The 23,181-nt window shown below is 42.8% G+C and overlaps 1 protein-coding gene across 1 annotated transcript in view; it reads right to left on the reverse strand.

Annotated features, from left to right (window-relative positions):
* Positions 1-6,365: 6,365 nt before the first annotated feature.
* Positions 6,366-23,181, reverse strand: part of syndig1 (synapse differentiation inducing 1) — a 36,108-nt gene continuing 19,292 nt past the window's right edge. The window contains exon 8 of the mRNA XM_078288654.1: positions 6,366-6,524. Within this exon, the coding sequence (XP_078144780.1) occupies positions 6,366-6,524 (159 nt within the window). The remainder of the gene's footprint in view (positions 6,525-23,181) is intronic.

Genomic DNA, 23,181 nt, shown 5'->3' on the forward strand with positions numbered 1-23,181 from the left:
CTGATTGGCCGACAGCAGCGGCTCCTCTGATTCAAATGAGGTAAACCTGCTGAGTGCCATTCTTTAGTGAGGGAGCCAATCAGGAGCGAGTCCAGCTGTGATGCGTTTCCTGGAGTTAGACTGAAACTGACTGGAGAAAAGGACGCAATAACTTTAAATAAAAAAATTACATTTGAGGAATTTCTTCATTAAACATTTTTGATCATACACTGCCAGTCAACAGTCTGGACACGTCACATTTTTCTTTATTTTTACTATTTTCCACATGTTAGAATAACAGTAAAGACTCAAAACTATGAAATAACACAAATGATCATGTTTATTATTATTATGCAGCGACCAAAAAAGTGTTAAACAAATCAAAACTATCTTATATTTTAGATTCTTTGCCTTGATGGAAAGGCAAAGGCTTTGGAAAGAAATTCATACATAGGATCAATTTCTATTCAATTTCTATTTCTATTTATATTTGACTAAGAAACTCATTTCAAGACTTTAGATCAAAATGCTTTAAGAGAATGAAACAGAACATTCAGTCAGGTTCAGACTGTGGCTGGTTTATATGGATAGAAATAGAGCAACATTTGAATTATTTACATATCAGATTTCATCACCTCTGATATGACGGAGCTTCCTCAGGGAAACCTGACATGACATTTGATTTTCTTTGCACATTTTATTTAATTTGTTTAATTGCTCAATATTAATGTTATGTTAATGTTTTCCAGGCTGCTAACAGCTGCTAACCCTAAAAGAATCTCATCAGTCTGGTTTCAGTGGAGGGTTTTAGTTTCCCATGATGCTCTGAATGTTTCAGAGGCTTTTCCATCCTGATGGGGAGAAGAAAACTGGAGGAAACACTGAATACTGGGAATTATCTAATTATTGATTTGATTTAAAGATACAGAATAGTAAAATATCACCTATCGCTAGTTTCAATCTAACAATATCGGCATCAACCTTCAAGAACTCATATCGGTCAAACTCTAATATATGTGTGTGTGTGTGTGTGTGTGTGTGTGTGTGTGTGTGTGCAGTAGAAAAGATTGTGCAGTCTGGACCCAAACGTCCACTTTGAGTAGAGAGCAGATCAGTTCAACAGAAGAGACGGAAGCAGCGGCACTTTAAACAGAAACACTTCACTTCAGAAAGACGACGAAGCAAAAAAATAAATAAAATACATTTTGATTCAGAAAGTCAGCAGAGAGAAAACACCCTGCAGCTGAACTGATGTCTGAACGGTTTGTGATGAGGTGATCTGTCATGAGTTTTATTTTTTATTCTGATCGGAGCTCACTGGAGTCGACGATATGAGAAAAGTCACAAAAAGGAAGCAAAGGTATTCTTCTTCGTCTAGAAAAGTTAAAAAGCTTTTATTTTTGTACGGCAAACCTGTTTGTAGGTAGCTCTAGAAAAATAAAGTTCTTTTTTTAACTGTTTTTAACACAGAAGATGAATGCTTTGGCTTCCTTTTTTCAAGGATTCTTGAATTGAACTGAATTCAATTGAAATTCAATTCAAACCAATTCAATTCAGTTCAGTTCAGTTCACACCAGTTGAATCCATCAAGTAACTTTTACTCTGAGTATACCAGTAAGATTTCAGCCTGGTTGCCGTACTTCAGTAGGATATTTGGTAACACTTTAGATTACAGCCCACTAATTACAGTGTAAGTAGTCTGTAATTATGGGGAACTAACAAAATAATTACAGGTACAATGCTTTAGTTACAGGGTAACAAAACAAGAAGTCCGGGAATTAAGGGGGTGCAAATTTGTAATTATGAGAGACTTATAAGGTAGTTATTGTGAAAATATTTTCATCATTACCACATAGTTAAAAAATAATTACAGGTACCACTATGAAACCAAACCCCTTAATTGTATCCCTTAAATGTCCTTAATTTCTCTCTCTACATAAACATGAATTATCCATTCAAAATAACAGCTTTAATAAAGTAAGGTTAGTCATGGGTTTATAAGGGATTTATTCATGGGTTGAGTCGTGGAGACTCTAGTAATGAAGGGATTTTTCATGCCTTTTGTGCAGGTTTACAGGTTATTAATGAGTTATTAATGAAAAGTTCCTGTCTCCCTGAATTTTACATTAAAAGTAAGCAGTCAAACATTAAGGGATGTTTAAGGAGGTTTCGATGGGATCTCTAATAACTCCCTTAACTCATTTTAAGGGATGTTGCATGAATTAAGTGGGGAGAATTAATGTAAATGTAAGGTTATTTTAAGGGAATACTGGTTCGTAGAGTACAGTAAGGGTGCTTGTTCCCTGTAGTTATGGAGTACAAGGTGAGTGGGCTGTAAAATAAAGCAGTGCTTGTTCCCCTCTTGTTCACAGTAATTATAGGCTAAGTACAAGGTTAATTTACTTTAAGACTTCTTGTTTTGTTACCCTGTAACTACAGCATTATACCCGTAATGATTTTATTAGTACCCCATAATTACACTGTAATTACCGGATAGCGTTACCAGATATTTCTATGCACTTTCAACAAATTCAATAAGTATTTAGTTGGAGACAACAAACCTTCGTTAGTTCAACTCGTCTGTATGGAATGTGGAGGAAATCGATGATATTAATGACTGACAACGTTTGCAGCCCTTTAACACATTCTTTGTATATTAAGCTGCCAAGTATGAGATCAAGATCAAGGCCTGGTTTCCCAAAAACATCTTAACACAAAGAGCGTTCATCCATCTGTTTTCTTTCAAAGTTCCCACTGTGGCTTTAAAGGGATAGTTCACCCAAAAATGAAAGTTTTGTCATTATTTACTCCCCTCATGTGGAAACACCGGTGCAGTGTGTTCGTCCACACAGCACAAAACAAACTGAAGTGAACAGGAACTGGTTCTTTAGAGTCCAAAAAAGGTAAAAAAAATATATTTACACCAGGATTTAGCACAAGTCTTCACTAAAACCGCGTCAAAAAACAGCGTTCACGCTTGCACGCACCCGCACATCACATGTTCACGCTCTACTGTATGTGAACATGCAACCTGTCAACATTTCCATGTTCTCCCTCCTACGGACATCCAGCTCCTCCGGCGGCGGCATGAGCAAATATGTCCGTATGTTCAGGTTCAAATAAATAAAGTTGAGCAAAGAGCTGTTGTTCCTCTTGTCTCTCGGAGTTGTCAGGATTGTTTTCTTCTGTGTTTGAAAGTCAGGTAAGTAAGCGGTTAGCGTTATAATAAGTTTGTGACGTAGAGCTCTGCACAGGAGTGTAAACAGAAATGTGGAAACGTCTGAAAGCGCACAAGGGTGAAGGCTTTCAAAAATGGTTTTAGTTTAGACTTGTGTTAAACCCTGGTGTGAATATCGGTCCTTTGGACTGTTTGGAGGATTTTTATGGTCAGTTTTTGCCCTTGTTGGAGCTCTAAAGAAACATCTGTTCACTTCAGTTGTTTGGGAGAAGCCTGACGCTCGCTGTGTGGTGTGTGGACGAACTTCACCGGTGTTTCCACTGTCATGAAGGGGAAGATAATGACCAAAATGTCACTGTTGGGTGAATTATTCCTTTAACACAAAGATCACCTCTGTCCATTGGATAACAATGGAACAAAGGTTAGCTTAACCTTAAAGCAATATTCCACTTAATTTCAACATGGACTTATTTATTTGAAAAGCAGAATATAATCTACTGACCGAGACCAGATGCAGCTGGACCAGTTTGTAGTTTCAGATTTTTTCTTCCCATTCATTTGAATGAAAACTGACATTGAACACGTTGGTGAACAGATTCAGCATCAGATCTGCTGCTGTGATTTCCAGCTGACTGTTGGTCCGACGCTTCAGAACAGAATCTCACCAAACAGCTTTTTTATTGATAGAAGAGAACACAGAGGAGGGATACCATGTAGGAGAGATAGTTCCTGTTGGGGAGACCGGATCTACTTTTATTTTGAAATACTACTTTTAGTGTAAACCAAGAATAGAAATGCATAATGTCGATGGACCAATTACTGCTTTACTTCAATGTCAGTTTCCATTCAAATGAACGGGAAGTAAAAATCTGAACGCTACAAACTGGTCCAGCTGCATCTGATCCTGGTGATTAGTTTATATTCTGGCTTTCATGGTGGTCAAGAGCCAAATAACCTCCAGTATTCCACTTAGTTTTAACACTAAGTGGATTATTGCTTTAAGCTGATTTTGGGAAACGTGACCCGGTCAGAGAGAGGCCGGGTGTTGAACCGGCCTCCTTCAGAACTTCCTGTCTGAAGCGACGCTCTGTAAACATTAAGCCCGGGGCAGAGGCTGGTCAAACATCACCTCACATCCTTTTGAATCGTTGTGAACGTTTGATTTTATCGCTCTGCAGTGCCAGGTGGGTGGGGTAATTGGTTTCATGCAAGCTCAGTTGTTCGCAGAGAAATATTCAAATGGATTTTAAAGAGATATTTGACCAGTATCTGCTATTGGTGATTGTGATCAGACCTGCGATTTTGAGTATCTGCAAATAATTTGTCTGTTTTGTTTTGTCCTGCTGAGGTGCCAGATGGGCGGAGTTAGAGAAGAGGACAATAGAATAAATGTCAAAAATGTAAAATAAATTATCTGAATGTAAGTTTGGTATACTTTTCTTTCTTACCTGACTATCTGAGTTGTGTTGATGTGGTAAATCCAACACATCTCACGAAATCTCTGGAGCCCAGGCTCGGTAAAGCCCACCCAACCGGCACCGCATGCAGGTTAAAACAAACGTTACAAATTATTTTCAGCTGTTTTGTTTTGTTTTTTTGCGGCAGGTCTGACCGGGACGCAGAAACCTCAGAAGCTTTGTCATTATGGTAGAAACCTGGACAGAAACACACAGAGCGTCAGAGAGCAGGAAAACAATCCAGCAGGAGTGTGAGACAGCGAGTTCAGTCAGGATCGATTCAGTCTTCCCCCGGTCGGTCCCACAGCCAGTGATCCAGTGATCCAGTGATCCAGTGATCCAGTGATCCACTTCCTCTGAGCACAGTTAAAGGGAAATCCACATGTTCTCCCCGTGCCTCAGGACAGTTCAGTCGGTGTTTGTGAATTCGCTCCACTCGTCCCTAAAGCCAGAAACTGGAGAACTGACCCTTGAATCTGTGATGTCACTGGATGTAAAATGAGGCTCTGCTCCATTGACAGCGAACGGGACTCTGACTTTGTCGACCCATGAGGTTTCTGTGTGAGTTCTTGCACTCAAATGAGGTTTAATAGGTTTTGATTTTGCCATTTTTTATTTGCCATAATTTATAAATATTCAAAAGGTTTTGATCTCTGTCTAATTCATTGATATTGCCATTCATGTTTTGTTTTGTATCTCACTAGAAGATAAGGAAGAAGAATGTTTTTAAATATTTATTTGTCTGCATATTTTTATATAGGCCCTCACTCTTATGTAAATTCTGCTTTTATTCAGTTTTTAACTGTGAGCAAGAATATAATTAATTCAACTACAACTTCAAATATGTAAAGTGCATTTAGAAAAGTGCTATACAAATAAAATGTATTATTATCATTATTATTATTATTATTATGAATAATACAAAATTCTGGTTCATATTTGTCAGCAATGCTTGTATATAAACTTCATTTTGGTGTGAGAACCCCATTCACTGTCAATGGAGCAGCTGCTGATTTCACATCCCGGTCACATCACAAATTCAAGGGTTTTCTCTCTGATTTCTGGCTTTAGGAAAGAGTGGAGCAAGTTCGCAAAACACTGACTGAACCGTCCTGAGGCACACAGATAACATGAGAGTTCATTCCCCTTTGACCCCCGTTTTGATTCCTCTGATCCAACCGGAGGTGAAGCCTGTGGGGTTAAAGGTCACCGGATCTCCTCACAGACAGAAAACATAAAATCCTGGAATTTCTTTCTTAGCTCCCATATTCCCAGCGACCCAGAATCCCAGAATTCCCCAACAGAGATCCTGGTATGTTGGAGTGGCAGGGGGACAGTCCTGTTGCCAGAAGGTCGCAGGTTCGATCCCCGTCAAAGCGTCCTGAAGCAAAACCCCTCAACAGCGTCAGTAGATCCAGGTTGAACATGTAAAAAGTAAAAGTTCTCAGTGTGTTTGGGTGAAGCGGACAAAATGTAATCCACCTCCTCTGGTCCGACCACACCGGATCTCCATCGGAGGCCGACCCGCCGGGTCCGGAGTCCCGCTCATCCGCCGCCGGACTGCAGGGAACGAAACTCTCTTCTCCACCGGCCGGTAAATCCCAAATTTCGGCGACCGCTTCCACCGTTTCAGCAGCCGACAGAACAGGAGTCCAGATGAAGGCCGGTCACCTGCAGAGGTGACGAACTTACCAACCACATCCAACATGTTCCTGGGGGCTGATGGGTAATTTCCCACCCTGAGGACAAGGCTACAGGTGGTGGTTCTTGGAGAGGTAGGCGATGAGGGCGACGGCCACGCCCACATAGATGCCCGTCCCGATGGTGATGGACAGGACCGCCAGGAAGAGAGCCCGCCTCGAACTGGAGCTGGCCAGGTGGAAATCCCCTTTAGACACCGCCTTGTTGGTCTGAGAGAGGAGGAGGAGGAGGAGGAGGAGGAGGAGGTGGAGGAGGAGGGGAAGCATGAGGAGGAGGAAGGAAGGAGGAGAGGAGAGACGAGGAGGAAGGAAGGAGGAGAGGAGAGACGAGGAGGAGGAAGAGGGGGAAGAAGAGGAAGAAGAGGAGGTGGGGAAGCATGAGGAGGAGGAGGAGGAAGGAAGGAGGAGAGGAGAGACGAGGAGGAGGAGGAGGAGGAAGAGGGGGAAGAAGAGGAAGAAGAGGAGGTGGAGGAGGAGGGGAAGCATGAGGAGGAGGAAGGAGGAGAGGAGAGAGGAAGAGGAGGAGGAGGGGGAAGAAGAGGAGGTGGGGAAGCATGAGGAGGAGGAGGAAGGAAGGAGGAGAGGAGAGACGAGGAGGATGAAGGAGAGGGTGAGCAAGAGGAGGAAGATGAGGAGGAGGAATGCAAAGGGAAGAAAAAAATAGAAAAGAAGAAAGAAAACAAAAGGAAGAGGAAAAAAAAGAGAAGGAAAGAGCAGTAGTAGGAGGTGAAAGACAAGAAAGAGGAGGAGGAGGATGAGTAAAGAAAAGGAGGAGAGGAGGAGAGGAGGAGAGGAGGAAGGGAAGAGAGCAAAAAAACAGAAGAGACAGAAATATTAGATTAACGAGAGGAAATGATCCAGACTGGAACCATTAACCCTGCTGTCTACCCATAATGCCCTGCTCTCCCTGCGCCAGGCTGCAGATTGGAGTTTTAGATCTAAAAACATTTCTCGGGGGCAGAAATAATTTAATTGGTTGAGTTAAGTGGGAGGAGCCAAACCGAAGTTATTTAACGTTTTTTTTAAACAGCTCAGTGTGGGAAGAGGGAAGAGTCAGGAGATGGAAAAGCTTTTATATCTTAAAACGATAACGCTTTATTTTCTGGCTCCACAATTTCCTAATAATTTCCTCCTAGAAAGGAACTGTGAATTTCTTAGGAAGTTTCCTGGAAAGAAGCCTTTATTCATATACTGTAATTATATAATAGTAATTTAATGTAATAGTTATTTGTTGAATTCCTTCTCTAATTTCTAATTTTCTGCTACATCATTTCATGGTAATAGAAGAAAAAGAAATGGCCAACTACCATTGAACTCTTTCTGTATTTTCCACAATAATTAGTTCATAATTTCATGGTTCTTTCCAGGAAAATTCCTAAGAAATTAACAGTTCCTTTCTAGGAAATTACTAGGAATTTGTGGACCTGGAAAATAAAGAGTTACCCTTAAAACTCATCATCTGTTTACAGAGACTGGGAAAAAACAGCAAGTTACAGTAAAAGCAATTTTCAACTTTAAATAGACAGATGGAGAATGATTCATTTATGAGAAACTTCAATAAAAACAAGATCAGGATGGATTATATTCATTATTGATTGTGATTTTTTGGACTGCCTGTCTGTCTCCTGCTCAGATCTGATCCTCCTCTCTTATAAGCTGCTGTTTGCTGCTTCTGTCCGGCTGAAATATTGATGTGGAGCAAAGTCCCAGAATCCCCAGAATCCCCCGGGAGAGCGACAGCGACGTCAGCAACGGCATGCTCACTGACACACACACGCACACACACACACACACACCTAAACACACACGTAGACAGAAACACACACGTGTATGCAGACAGAGAGAGACACACACAGACAGAAACACGCACATACACACACACATAGGCAGACAAAGACACGCACATGTATGTAGACATACACACACAGAAACACACAAACACACAGGCAAGCAGACACACACACACACACACACACACACACACACCCCTCTACCCAGCGACAGGCGGAGGGACAGGAAGTAGACAAACCCTCTGATAATCTGTTCATTTTCATCAAAACACTCATTAAATATTCATGAGCGCTGCCTCTGTCTGCCTCCTGCAGACTGAGGTGAATCCAGGTCAGACCAGGTTTCACCTGACAAACAATCACATGTGAAACTCACATGTGAATTGAGAGCACATGGACACATGTTGCTTTTCATACGTGAATATATGAAATTTCCCATTGACATTTTCACCTGCGAAATGTCCCTTTGCATGTGAAATGAAATTTTCACATGAAAAAAAAAACACTTTATCTAGAAATGTATTTTTTTTACATCTGAAGTAAAAACTGTCGTCAGAATAACTGTAATAAATTGTTCACATGTGAAAACCAACATGTGTCCAGAAAGATAAGATAAGATCCAAGTGATTGATTGTGCAGGTTGGGTGGGGGGTGGAGGGTGGGGGGTGGGGGGTGGGGGTCTGGGAGATGGTCCAGGGACATATGTGCTTTGAATTCACATGTGGGTTTTCACATGTGACTTTTTTGTGAGGGACGTTCCTGCAGTGTGGCAGCAGCTGGACGACGCTCAGTCGTCGCTAACCGTCACGATGAAACGCCTGTCCATGTAAACCATATAAACCATATAAACCATATAAACCATGTAAACCATATAAACCATATAAACCATGTAAACCATATAAACCATGTAAACCATGTAAACCATGTAAACCATATAAACCATGTAAACCATGTAAACCATGTAAACCATGTAAACCATATAAACCATGTAAACCATATAAACCATGTAAACCATGTAAACCATGTAAACCATGTAAACCATATAAACCATGTAAACCATGTAAACCATGTAAACCATGTAAACCATGTAAACACGACGTCCTGGGTTGGATCCGGACCTGAAGCTCTGTTGCGTGTCATCTCCCTCTCTCTCCCACCCTTTCGTCTACCTAATAACAGCAAAAATACCCCAAAAATAATCTTTAAAAAAGAAAAGAAAAAAGAAACTAGTTTGGTTTCTCCCACGATGAAATCAGAGGAGGGGCTATGGATCGGTCCGTCCGTCAGTAACACACAAGTGAGTAACTCAACCTACAGAGGACAACAGATGACATCACCTGGCACAGAGACCAGCCAATAGCAGATTGCCTGTTCAGTACCTTCACCTTTAGATGTCAGGCTTCACCACAGATTTGGGTTCGGGGTTCAGTTCCTCTTTAAACTTCAGGGAATGATGCATGTTGTTGCTCTGTTCTGACAGTACTACAGTTAAGTATCAGTACTACAGTAAAGTATCATTACTACAGTAAAGTATCAGTACTTTGGTTCAGAATCAGTACTATAGTAAAGTATCAGTACTACAGTAAAGTATCAGTACTTTGGTTCAGAATCAATACTATAGTAAAGTATCAGTACTAGAGTAAAGTATCAGTACTTTGGTTCAGAATCAGTACTAAAATATCAGTACTACAGTAAAGTATCAGTGTTACAGTAAAGTATCAGTACTAAAGTATCAGAATCAGTACTAAAGTATCAGTACTACAGTAAAGTATCAGTACTTTGGTTCAGAATCAGTACTAAAGTATCAGTACTACAGTAAAGTATCAGTACTTTGGTTCAGAATCAGTACTAAAGTATCAGTACTACAGTAAAGTATCAGTGCTTTGGTTCAGAATCAGTACTACAGTAAAGTATCAGTACTTTGTTGGTTGGTTTTCCATTGGAATACTTCAGGTTTGGTTCAGCAGCATCAACCTGCTAACAGCCTTTAAAAATGAACCAGAACCAAATCTGTTCAGAAGCGGCTCCAGCTCTCTGCTCTCCATCCCATACTGAACTGAACTGAACTGAACTGAACTGAACTGAACTGAACTGAACTGAACTGAGCTGAACTGAGCTGAACTGAACTGAACTGAACTGAGCTGAGCTGAACTGAACTGAACTGAGCTGAGCTGAGCTGAACTGAACTGAACTGAACTGAACTGAGCTGAGCTGAGCTGAACTGAACTGAACTGAACTGAACTGAACTGAACTGAGCTGAGCTGAGCTGAACTGAACTGAACTGAACTGAACTGAGCAGTGGATTAATACATAATAGATGCATTTCTACCATAAATCTGATGAAGCCACTGATCTGAGTCTGTGCTGCACAGACATGACGACCTACAGCGTCTCGTTCCCTGTGCAACATTTCTAATATTCATATGAGGTTCATTCATTATGCAAAGTTAAGAGATACTGCATTATGCATGTTCAGCGGTTCTCCTGCACAGAGCTGTTAGCGCCGGACGGGTTTAATTACAGACGAGCTGCCGGCGAGGGAGAAGAGACGCTCTACAGGTCTCTGTTTGAAGATCCACTTTTCATGCAAATTATGTTTGTATTGTAAATGTATTGCCTTGAATGATATGTTTGGGCTGAAAAACAAAAATTACACCAATGTGCAAGGCATGAGATTTCCTAGTTTTGTGTTTTCATGTGATCGGGAACAACCATTAGGAGGAAATCTTCTCATCAGGTGATGGATTGGAGCAGGGAAATTCATTTTCTGAGCATCTTCAAAAGAAAATGAAATGTATCAAGTTCCTCCAAGAAAGACATTCTACTTCACATGAAACATTTTAGATCTTTTCCTAATTCTGACAAAACTAAAGTAAGTCTTAAGTTGAAGTTTTCATCCATTTGTATCGTTACTGTAGGTCAATAAAAAAAGAAACTTGTTTCTACCCGGACAGAAAAAGAAACCAGAGGTGTCGTGTTTTCAAACATTTTCTGTCGAGAAGTTCTTCAGACCTCTGTCAGTCTGAGAGCCACACCTCCGTCTGAAGTTTCCTCTCGCTGCCACTTCAGGCCAACATGAGAAATAGAGCAGCTTTAACCTGGAAACATCATCATCTGAACCCAAAGTGAAGGAGAAAGTGTTTGGAAGCTTCTGAAAACTCAGTTACTGATTCAGCCGAGCCGGTTTACCTGCAGACCAGAGTCAGCTGTCAGTATGACAACAGCAAACTAATGAACTGATGAGCATTTCACAACCTAAAAAATTATGTATACATGAATCTGGGGAAGTAGGCGGAAGTAAACAAGTTGCCATTACTGCAGTGGCATCTCACTACTACACCTGCATAATTACATTGTTTTGTATGCGAACTCTCCTGAGGATTTTACACTTATTTACCTTTTTCTATACAACTTTGACAAAAGAACGATGTGTAGGAGATGCTCCAACAGCAGTGGCAAACTTCAACTTTGGAAAAAAACACAACTCTCCACACAGGTTTTCTGGCCGTACAGAAAAGCAAGACGTGGCGAATGTCACCATGTTTAGAACGCAAGAAATCATGAAATGCGACTGTCTGTTGATTGATAATGATATGCTAACAAAGTCTCAAGACTCTGATGCTAGCTGGGCGACTCCACGGCACTTCAACCAGACATCGAGGTCAGACAGGCTTTTATTCTGGACACACATTCACAGAAAATACACATGCAAACACTGACATATGGACATGCACACACACACATACAAACATGCAGATTGAACCTATGCATACGTACATGCACACACATACACACACACACTCACACAGGCAAACACACTCTGTACACATACCCAAGCACACACAAACAGCAAATCATGCAAATACACACGCATACGCACATGCATAGACACACACACACACCAATACAGCAAACACACTCATATGCACACACACTCACATATCATACACACAAACACACACACATACAATTATATCCCATGCTCATATGCGTACACATACAGTATATTTGCACACACACACACACACACACACTGCCAGTACACAGGAGGTTTCTCTGCCTCTCGTCTGTATTCAGCGCTGCAGATTTCACTGTAAACCAGCAGAGAGAACGAGAGCGTCGGCTCCGTCTGATCCGACGGCCGCAGCGCCCGAGGTCGATGAGATCGAACAGAAAGAGCGCTCATCGAAGCCGCTCGCCGCTCGGCTGCACCTCCATCGCTCTCCGATACATAACGAGGCACTTAGAGGACGAACAGTGCAGAGAGGAACCAAAACGCCGCATTTGAGTTGAAATGAGGTCGTTGGCCTAATCCCTCCGAACGCCGACGACTACTTTGTGAAATGAAAAATGGGTATTGTGCCGAGCTCAGGGGCGGAGAGCTATCAGGGGGAAATCCATATGTGATGGCAGTTAATCTGCTTTACCAAGAAACCCTAAAGACTTGTACAGTTTGTGTCGCTGCTGTTTGCCGCTCCGCTCACAGTAACAGAGCAGGGAGGGATCAAGGTAATCGGGGCAATCCTTCTCAGTTGCTGCTGTCGAGGTGATTTCATTTCCAAAGCACAAACACTCCAGAGCGCTTCACGAGGTTAAAAGAAAAAGATAATAGAACAAGAAACGAGATAAAACAAGACCAAACACATCAGAGAAGAAACGCAGGTAAAACTCACAAAACTCACAAAAAAAGTCACACTGACAGGCTGAGAGGAAAAGTTAGTCTTTAATCGATTTTTAAAAAATTACGATGGAATCAGAAAGGTTGTCTATAGGGGCAAAACAGAGTTCAGCCTTTAGTTTTAACCAAGAGACTCTGATTAGAGCACCCAAGGGACCTAAGGGTGCAGTAAGGGACCTTGGGGTGCAGTAAGGGACCTAAGGGTGCAGTAAGGGACCTTGGGGTGCAGTAAGGGACCTAAGGGTGCAGTAAGGGACCTTGGGGTGCAGTAAGGGACCTAAGGGTGCAGTAAGGGACCTTGGGGTGCAGTAAGGGACCTTGGGGTTGTCCAGGACTTTTGTACTGTGTCATCTGCCTCTCTCTCCTAATCTTTACTGTCTCTGTCTAAAAAAGCCAAAAATGCCCCAAAAAAAACAAAAAAAACAATCGCTGTCAAGCCTCCAGCTGGTCCAGAACAAACCGTGGACCGGTTGAATCTCATCTGCGACCTGACTTTAGGTCCTGATCCAGAGTTTTAGAAGTCCTGCTTTAATCTACATTTGATGGTTTTATTTGCTGTGAAGAGATCAGCGTTCAGGGAACTGGAGATCAATAACTGCTGATCAATAACTGGGCCAGATCCAGCAGAAAGCCGGACTCAGTTCAGACCGTCTGACACAGACACTGAACACCAGTCAACAGTCTGTCTGTATCCACAGTCCAAAAGGAAACCAGTCTTCACAAGATCATCATCCCTGGTTACGGCTCTGCTGCAGCCATCGGCCGTCAGCCACTGAAGGAATGAGTCCTTTAAAAGATGAAAGTTGCTCCACTGCTCGCAGAGGTTAAATTCTCAATGGCTGACACACACGTTCTTCCTCACTGAAATAAAAAGAAATAAAGTTGATTTTGGTTGTTTTCTGGTGTATCCGTTCACAACGTCACGCCCCTGTGGAGCAGGAGGACGTCAGATTGCCGCAACGCTGGTGACAACACGAGACAACCCTGGTGACAACACGAGACAACCCTGGTGACAACACGAGACAACCCTGGTGATAACACGAGTCAACGCTGGTGATAACACGAGACAACCCTGGTGACAACACGAGACAACCCTGGTGATAACACGAGTCAACGCTGGTGATAACACGAGACAACCCTGGTGACAACACGAGACAACCCTGGTGACAACACGAGACAACCCTGGTGATAACACGAGTCAACCCTGGTGACAACACAAGACAACCCTGGTGACAACACGAGACAACCCTGGTGATAACACGAGTCAACGCTGGTGACAACATGAGTCAACCCTGGTGATAACACGAGACAACCCTGGTGACAACACGAGACAACCCTGGTGATAACACGAGTCAACGCTGGTGATAACACGAGTCAACCCTGGTGACAACACGAGACAACCCTGGTGACAACACGAGACAACCCTGGTGATAACACGAGTCAACGCTGGTGACAACACGAGACAACCCTGGTGACAACACGAGACAACCCTGGTGACAACACGAGACAACGCTGGTGACAACACGAGACAACTCTGGTGACAACACGAGACAACCCTGGTGACAACACGAGACAACCCTGGTGACAACACGAGACAACGCTGGTGACAACACGAGACAACTCTGGTGACAACACGAGACAACGCTGGTGACAACACGAGACAACCCTGGTGACAACACGAGACAACCCTGGTAGTGGAGCTCAAGAGTTAGATGTTTCAGAGGCAGAGCTGTCTCTAAATGGTTCTCAATCTGGAGCCTGAGAACCTCAAGGGATGCTTCAGGGGGTTCTAGGGGTCCTCAAGGAGGTTCTAGTGGTCTCTGAGGGGGTTCCAGGGGTCCTTGAAGAGGTTCCATGGATTCTTGAGGAGGTGCCAGGGATCTTTCAGGAGGTCCCATGGGTCCTTAAGGGAATTCCAAGGATCCTTAAGAACATCCCAGGGATTCTTGAGGAGGTCCCAGGAGTCCATGAAGGGTTTCCAGGGGGTTCCCAGCAAAATGAGGAATTGTTAAATTTCACCACAAAAGGTTCCCAATTAAGTAATGTATAAGAATGAATGACTACTCTAATCTGAGGTTGGTCTGGAATGCTCTAATGTGCTCTAATGTGTTTCTATCTGAGGTTTGAGAACCTCTGTGAGCTCGACCCGGGACGAAGAACTGCCAGCAGGTCAGTGGTTCAGGCTGAATGAACAAGGCACACACATATGGGTCATTGTCAAAAATGTGAAACATCATTGCTTTAAAATCAATGAGGGGACCATGTCAGAGACAGACTGTCGTCATGATGATGATGCTGGAATATCTATCTATCTATCTAACAAAGATCTTACAGAGCCAGTCGTGTTTCAGCCTCTTAACGAGCATAATTGCCTCGCAAATATGATTAACGAGCTGGTTGTTCCAGGCAGGCAGGAAACAGTCTGCAGTAATTACCGCTTCACTTCCAGCCAGCAGAATTAATTACAGTCCAAACGAATCAGACGGTCGCTTCACACCAGCAACGTCAACCACAGCACCAGAAAACCCAGTTAGACCTGGGAACTGGGAGAGATTAAAACCAGTTTAGCCATGACATTACACAGAGCCTGAGAGTGTAAGGCGCTCCCACACTTGCTGCTGAATAAAGAGCGCTGGCCTTGTGGTTCTGCATGGAGGAGGAGGAAGAGGAGGAAGAGGAGGAGGAGGAGAGCGATCCGCTGCCTGGAGGAAGGTCTTTGATTCCAGGCTGATTCCATTCGAGGCCGTCCATCACGCCGTGTGGAGCCAAAATATTATGTAAAGAGCTTAGCTGTTTGAGTCGGGCCACGCTCTAAAAGCACCCAATCAGATTATGCACACTGGCTTAGCAAAAACAGATTGTTGCCGTTTACTGGCAGTACTGTTTACTGTCAGGACATTTTACTGTTAGGATGCTTTACTGTCAGGACATTTTACTGTCAAGATGCATTACTTTCAGGACGTTTTACTGTCAGGACATTTTACAGTCAGGACGCTTTGCTATCAGGACACTTTGCTGTCAGGACACTTTACTGTCAGGACACTTTACTGTCAGGAGGTTTTACTGTCAGGATGCTTTACTGTCAGGATGATTTACTGTCAGGATGCTTTGCTGTCAGGACATTTTACTGTCAGGACATTTACTTCCTGTCCTGCACTCTGAAGGTCACAGGTTCGATCCCTCAGCTGCTTCCTGCTCAGGTCGCTCTGCAGTCTCAGCTAAGGGACTGAGATGTAAAAGATAGATTCTACCAGTACGAGTTTTTGAAGGCCGATACTGACGTTTTTAGATTTAAGCTGCTGATAGCTGATATTATGTGCCGATATTCAATATCTTTAAACCTGCAATAAGCGATTTCAGACCCTGTAACCAATCCTGAAGCTAACGTGTGCTATGTGGAGATTTCCGTGAGACGTAATGATATAAACAAATAGCCACACAGCAGCAGCTGTGTAGAGAAAATATGTATGTATGCCCTTTGTATGTTCCAATGTATTGATTATCATGTGTTCATCACGTGCTTCCATGTGAGGGTTTATGACTGTCATACATAGAAAAGATGCTATTGTTCCTTAGACCCACTTATACAACATCCGTACAAATACGACAGTGTTTAGGATCATGAGACGATGCTGTGTCCGGGGGGGGGGGGGGGGGGGCCTGCAGGTGGCTGTCCTTGTCCTAGGAGATAAGCCTGGTTAGTCTGACCCTCGTTAGAGAACTGCACCATTCCCTTTGCTATGATGTACTTCTCTCCATGCATGTATCATTAAAGAGAACACTAAATCAGCGAACTTGTCTTTATTACAAAATTATTCATCAAGATGTGTTGTTGTTTTCACCTCTTTCCTAAAGCTTGTTGTCAAATTCAGCTTGAGTAACGGTGAATTGATGAAGCGAGCGAGTAAACGTTTTCAACTAGTAACCTTGCTACCTGCCTCTTCACTTGTCACTGTGGGACATGTGACCTTCAGCGGGAGAAAGATCTGGCAAAGTGAGACTGGTAGCCGGTGATACTTCTCCGTAGGTACGTTTATTTTAGCCGTTAGCCTTTATGCACGGTTTGTCCTTAAGAGCTTCCGTCGCCCAGTAGCTTTGCTGTGTTTACAAAATGTGTTGAGGTTTATGTCGCCCTCTAGTGGACAGAAAAAATCACTAAGTGCAGCTTTAAATTTGATCATTTCGTGCCAAAATATTTAGAAAAATTCCAAGTATTCAGTGATAAATATTTAATCAGACAAACTACATTATTTCCCTCATATCAGAGACTGCCTGTGTGTCCAATCCGTTCTCATTCCCAACTCGTCCTATGTTGACTCTTTGTCAAATCCCTTGGCGTCGCTATAACGACGCTAAAGGTTCCCTTCTCCGTCTGTACAGGACGCACCGGGTGTCCCGTAGACTCCATGGTCAAACCTCTCACGGCAGTATTGGACACTTACAGCTTTCTCTCCTGGACCACAGAACACAGTCTAGCCTACATTTTCTGCCCAAATAAGGGATTCCGGTTTGCTGCATTTCTTTGCTTGAGCTCTTTGGTGCTAATATTGATTTTTTTTAAATTGGTTAGTATGGTTGTAGATCAATTTTGAGGCCAAATGGAAAAGAAAAAAGAATTACTTGCTTTTTACCATTTGATGTCACCTGCTAGATAAATAAATACATTTGCTGCTTCTCCCCTTACTCTCTCCCCCCTTCAGACTCCGGTGAAGTCCAGTGGTCGTCAGCGCCGGCCTCGGTCCCTTCCACATCCCTGATGCTGCTGCCCCCCGTGTGTCTCTGACCCTGTGTGTTCTGTTTGCAGCTGTTTCCCACCTTCTTCTTTACGTGTGTGTGTGTGTCTGGGTGTGTTGTGTGTGTGTACGCGGCTTCCTCTCCTCCTCTCTGACTCCAGGTCAGTGTTCTACCTGGCAGTGACGGGTGCTGCCCTGGCTCTTCGTCGTCAGTGCTGCCTTGCCCTTCCTTTCCGCTGCTCCCTCCTGGACGCTGCTGCCCTCGCTCCTTTACTGCTGGCCTCAGCCCCCCCCCCACCGCCGCATGCTCCTCCCCTTCTTTTGTCTCTCTCTGTTTTCTCTTGTCATCATTGTTGCCCATGACTCTGTCAATGTTTTGCCCGGCACCTATTGCACGCTAAGCCGTCCCGGGGGGGGATCCCTATCTGCCTCAGCCCACCCAAGGTTTCTTCCAAATTTTTTCCTGGGAGTTTTTCCTTGTGTGCATTTAGGGTCTAAGGCTGGGGTGCCGGGTAGGTTAGGCTGTATAGAATAGGTAGATTGTTTGTCTCGCTAAATCTGCTCCTACCTACCTTGTGTTTTTCATCATGCTGTCCTACAAAATTTTGTTTACCACTGATTGTGTTTAGTTAGACCTAGCTAGACACACTCTCTGTAAAGCCCTCTGAGACATGCTTGTGATAAAGGGCTATATAAATAAATAAACTTGAAACTTGAAACTTGATTTGGCTCATAACCTATATAACAAGTTATTTCAGTGGCATCTCAATAAACTCCATAAAAGATGGCACTTTATAATGACTGTATTGCTACCTCTACTTTACAATAAGCATAATTTAAATAGAAGAACGCAGCCGAGAGTTCTGTTTCTAAACGTTGCATAATCCGTTTCGTCATTGAACATACCTCTTTCTGCCCGTGAATCACAGCTTGTCCACACTTGTCTTAATTTGATCGTTACTAGGGTGACACTGGGTGATACAGCATAAATACATTTATCGCGATCTACAAAGAAAGAAAAAACAGAAATAAACCTACTATGCTTTAGGAACATTGTACTGAGACTGAGTTACCATAATACTTCATTCTGCTTAATTTAGACCTGTTGTCCTCATTCGTAGACACTTTTTGTGCCATCTAGTGGTAGCAAAAGATATGGCATACAAATTTGACAAATTTTAGCAATAGTAACAAGCTACGACGCTGCTAATCAGGAAGTACTCGTATGAGGACATTGGGAGTTTATTATCGTTCATGCAAAGTGAAGGTGTAAAAGTAAGGAAACATAGCTTGAGAAGATTTGGTAAGAAACCAACAGTTTACAAGAGTATAAATAGTTCTTGCATGTGGTACAAATTAGTCTACATTGATTTTTATTTTTTATTCTTATGTGATACATTTCCAGGGCATATTTCACCAGAATCTGATCAGCAGAGTAGTGATGATAGTGACAGTGAGCCACAACTCCGTCCACATGCATCTAAACATGTGCAGAGATCCAGAGGACGTGTGTAAACGTCAGCGTGGTAAAAGTGTTGACATTGATGATGAGCCAGGAGCTAGGAAAGATGGACGTGGAGAGCGCTGGAAGTCTGGTGCATTTACTCCAGACTTAGTTCAGTTTGAGGCTGAAGATGAAAGGCTGCATGAGCGAGAAGATTGGCAGCCACTGGACTATGTGGAGCAGTACATCGACACAGAGTTGATGAAACTCATTGCTGACTGCACAAATGCTATGTCACTAGCTAACAGTGGTAGCTCTCTCAACACTTCAGTTGATGAGATTTATCATTTTTTTGGAGCATCAATTTTGATGTCTTGCGTGCCTTACCCACAAATGCCTTACGAATCCCTGCCATTAGCGACAAAATCAGGTGTGACAGATTTTTCAAACTGAGGAAACATCTAAAAGTAGTCATTGATAATCACATTTCAGAAGACATGAGGAAAACTGACAGATTCTGGAAGACGAGGCCTTTTATGGATCGCATTCTCAAATGCTGCTTGCTTCAGGCTCGACCGGAATGTGTGTCAGTTGATGAGCAGATGATCCCATTTACAGGAGCCTGTCCATTTCGACAGTATGTGCCACTAAAGCCCAATCCAGTTGGCATGAAGAACTTTGTGCTGGCTTCAGCGGATGGCATTGTGCTGGACTTTGAAGTGTATCAAGGTTCACAGTTCACAGGTTCAGGAAGCGGAGGGACTGGGTTTGGGAGCCTTGGTCATCGAACGTCTGGCTAAAACTCTGCATCCTGGTACAAAAGTATACTGTGATTGGTTCTTCACAACCATGAAAGCTGTGGATCAAATGCTGGAGAAGCAGGTGTACCTGACTGGTACAGTAATGAAGAACCGGGTCACCAAAGCACTGCAGAAGCTACCAAGTGACCAAACCATGAAACAGCAAGGAAGAGGTGCCTCAGCATCAGTTACCAGGGGAGATGGGAAGGTATGTGTAGTGAAGTGGTATGACAACAAACCAGTTTTGATGCTTTCCGTTGTTCATGCTGAACAGCCAGAAAACACCTGCCAGCGACGGTCCAAGAAAGACAAACGATATGTGACTGTCACACGACCAAGTATTGTGCGCGAGTACAACTCCAAGATGGGTGGGGTTGACTTGGTAGACAGGATGATGAGCTACTACAGAATGAGCGTCCGAACCAAGAAGTGGACAATTCGGATGCTGATGCACTTCACTGATCTCGCTTTAGCCAACAGCTGGCTATTGTATCGCCAAGACAACACTGAACGTGGCACACCAAGAAAGGGCGTAATGCAGTTCCTTGAGTTTCGCATGACCAAGTGTGACACTGATGTCGAACATGTACAGGAAGAGAATGCACACCTTTCGCAACAAGGCAAAAAACATCAGGTCACTCCAGTACCCCATGTCTCAGTCCACACAACTTCTGCTGCACATCTTCCAGAGATGGTCAACCTGAAAAACCCAATGCGTTGCAGAGAAAAAGGCTGTTCTGGGAAATCTTGTGTGCGGTGTGTGACATGTAATGTGTTCCTATGCTTGCAAACTGAACGCAACTGTTACGCAGCATTTCACACAGGCAAATAGGTGTGACAGACTGTTCCTACAGACAAAAAGGACAGAGTTACAGCAACAGGTTGAGTGCTACTCCCAGTCTATCTCCTGACCTGCTCCCGACGAGTAGCTTTGAGTAGCTTTAAGTCTCTTTCAGTAAAGTAATAATAAATATTGCACTACGTGAGTTGATTTAAGTGACATGAGACACAACTAGGGAGGATTTACTAAATTGTTTTGAATGTAGCGTAATGTATTAACCAATCAAGGGTGTGTGTGCGTCGGGTGAAGGTAAGATGCCTTTGCAGTTTATTTTCATGACTTTTTGCTGGGCCGTGCTTTTTACATATTTACTGTGTTGTTTTTGGTTGTAGGTTGCGTATTTAGCAATTGGCAATGTGTGATGATGGTTAACGGGACATGTACGTTGCACATTTGGCATTGCGTAATGGTGAGAGGGACACATAGTTTTTGGCATTTGGCATTGCGTAATGGTGAAAGCATATGGCAATTTGGCAACAAAATACATGCCAGGAACGAAGTAAAGTGCAAATTTTCATAGTAGATGATCCTGTTTTTCTATTTTGCATGGTAACGTTGTGTGTGTGTTTGAGAGAGAGAGAGAGAGAGAGAAAGAGAGAGAACTGATTGATGCTCTGGGTCATTGTGTAGCAATGTCTGTCTCTCTCTCAAAAGAGAAAATAATATATATAGAAAGTGAATGATAATAACAATAACATAAAAACATAAAAAAAACAAATATTAAAAGTGAAGATAAAAAACAAGGGTTAACAATCTGATTAAATTATTAAATACATAAATGCATTATATACCCTATAGTACTATGTATGTACTTGTAATGTGATTGTATAAGTACATTCATGTGAGAAGCTCTATGAATGTCACATACAATATTCTATCTTAATTCTCTCTCTCTCTCCCTCTCTCTCTCTCTCTCAGGTCCACTCTGTCCTATTTTCCAAACTAAATGTTAAACTCAGTTGCAGAGTACAGCAGCATGTTGCAACAGGAAGCAAGGCTCAGTTTCAAACCAGCAACAACATGCGGACGATCCACATCAGCACAGAGAGACGAGAGGCGACTGTGTGATTCACCATGAAATAAACCATCACAGCAGAAACAGTAGTGATCTTTGGTAAAAGGGTTTTTACTGGAATCCAAGAAATAACAGAACTGCAGCGCTCTGAAATAAAATGCCTTCATTATGTAATCCTGCATTATTCTGTTTAAAGTGATAATCTTCAATATTTCTTTCTAAATAACTGTCTGTCCTGCTCCTCTCTCTCTCTCTAACTCAACAGTGATCCAAACTATCTCCAGTTCATGAAGCTTTTCCTCTGTCTGTTCTAAACAGCCGGAGTCTGGTCGCTCTGTCCTGCTGCACAGGAAGTGATGCGTTTTACGTTTCCGGTTTGTTTGGAATCAACAGAAGAAGAAGAACTGGGTAGTTAGCATGAGCAGCGATAGCCACCATGACTGAACAGACAGAGAGAAGAGACAGCTGATCTGTGGGAAGTGCGGTGCAGAAACACCACAGTGAGGCTGAGGGACGAAGATGGAGACTGGATAAAAAATCTGAATCTGGAGGATTACTACTTTTTGAACTTTTTAAAAACTTTTATAAGACTTGGGTGCATTTTGTCCACATGAATTTGTCAGTCTGTTTGTTACTGTCCAGATTATTTAGTTGGCTCAGTGTGCTGAAGAAGTTAATGACTAACCTGACTGTTTGGGAGATGATCTGGTTGTGTGATGAGCAGACAGTCTGACCTCTGTGTGTCCAGACTTCATTCAGTTCACACACTGCAGAACAAAGCTTCAGCACTGTGGAGGTTCAGACTTTCCTCTCAGAAAACTGACACCATCCTGTCTTCTCTCAGTAGGAAACATGATTACTAATCTAACCTATTAGAATAGAATAGAATAGAATAGAATGTGGATCATCACCATACACTCATCCGGCTCAAAACAAACATAGAAGCACAATGTTGCACAACTTCCACACAACTAATACAACTTAATACAACTCAATAGAATTCAGTACAACTATGTACAACTCAGTACACCACAATACAACTCAATACAACTCAATACAACTCAATACACCATAGTACAATTCAGTACAACTCAGTACAACTAACACAACTCGGTACAATTCAGTACAACTAGTTAAACTCAGTACATCTCAGTACATCTCAGTACATCTCAGTACATCTCAGTAGATCTCAGTAGATCTCAGTACATCTCAGTACAGCTCAGTACAGCTCAGTACATCTCAGTACAGCTCAGTACAGCTCAGTACATCTCAGTACATCTCAGTACATCTCAGTACATCTCAGTACAGCTCAGTACAGCTCAGTACATCTCAGTACATCTCAGTACATCTCAGTACAGCTCAGTACAGCTCAGTACATCTCAGTACATCTCAGTACATCTCAGTACAGCTCAGTACAGCTCAGTACATCTCAGTACATCTCAGTACATCTCAGTACAGCTCAGTACATCTCAGTACATCTCAGTACATCTCAGTACAGCTCAGTACAGCTCAGTACAGCTCCTCCCAGCCTCATTTTAACGTTCTACCTCAGAGTTGTGGCGGTTC

The sequence above is a fragment of the Centroberyx gerrardi genome, chromosome 15 (genome assembly GCF_048128805.1).
Source record: "Centroberyx gerrardi isolate f3 chromosome 15, fCenGer3.hap1.cur.20231027, whole genome shotgun sequence".
Classification (NCBI taxonomy): Eukaryota; Metazoa; Chordata; class Actinopteri; order Beryciformes; family Berycidae; genus Centroberyx; species Centroberyx gerrardi.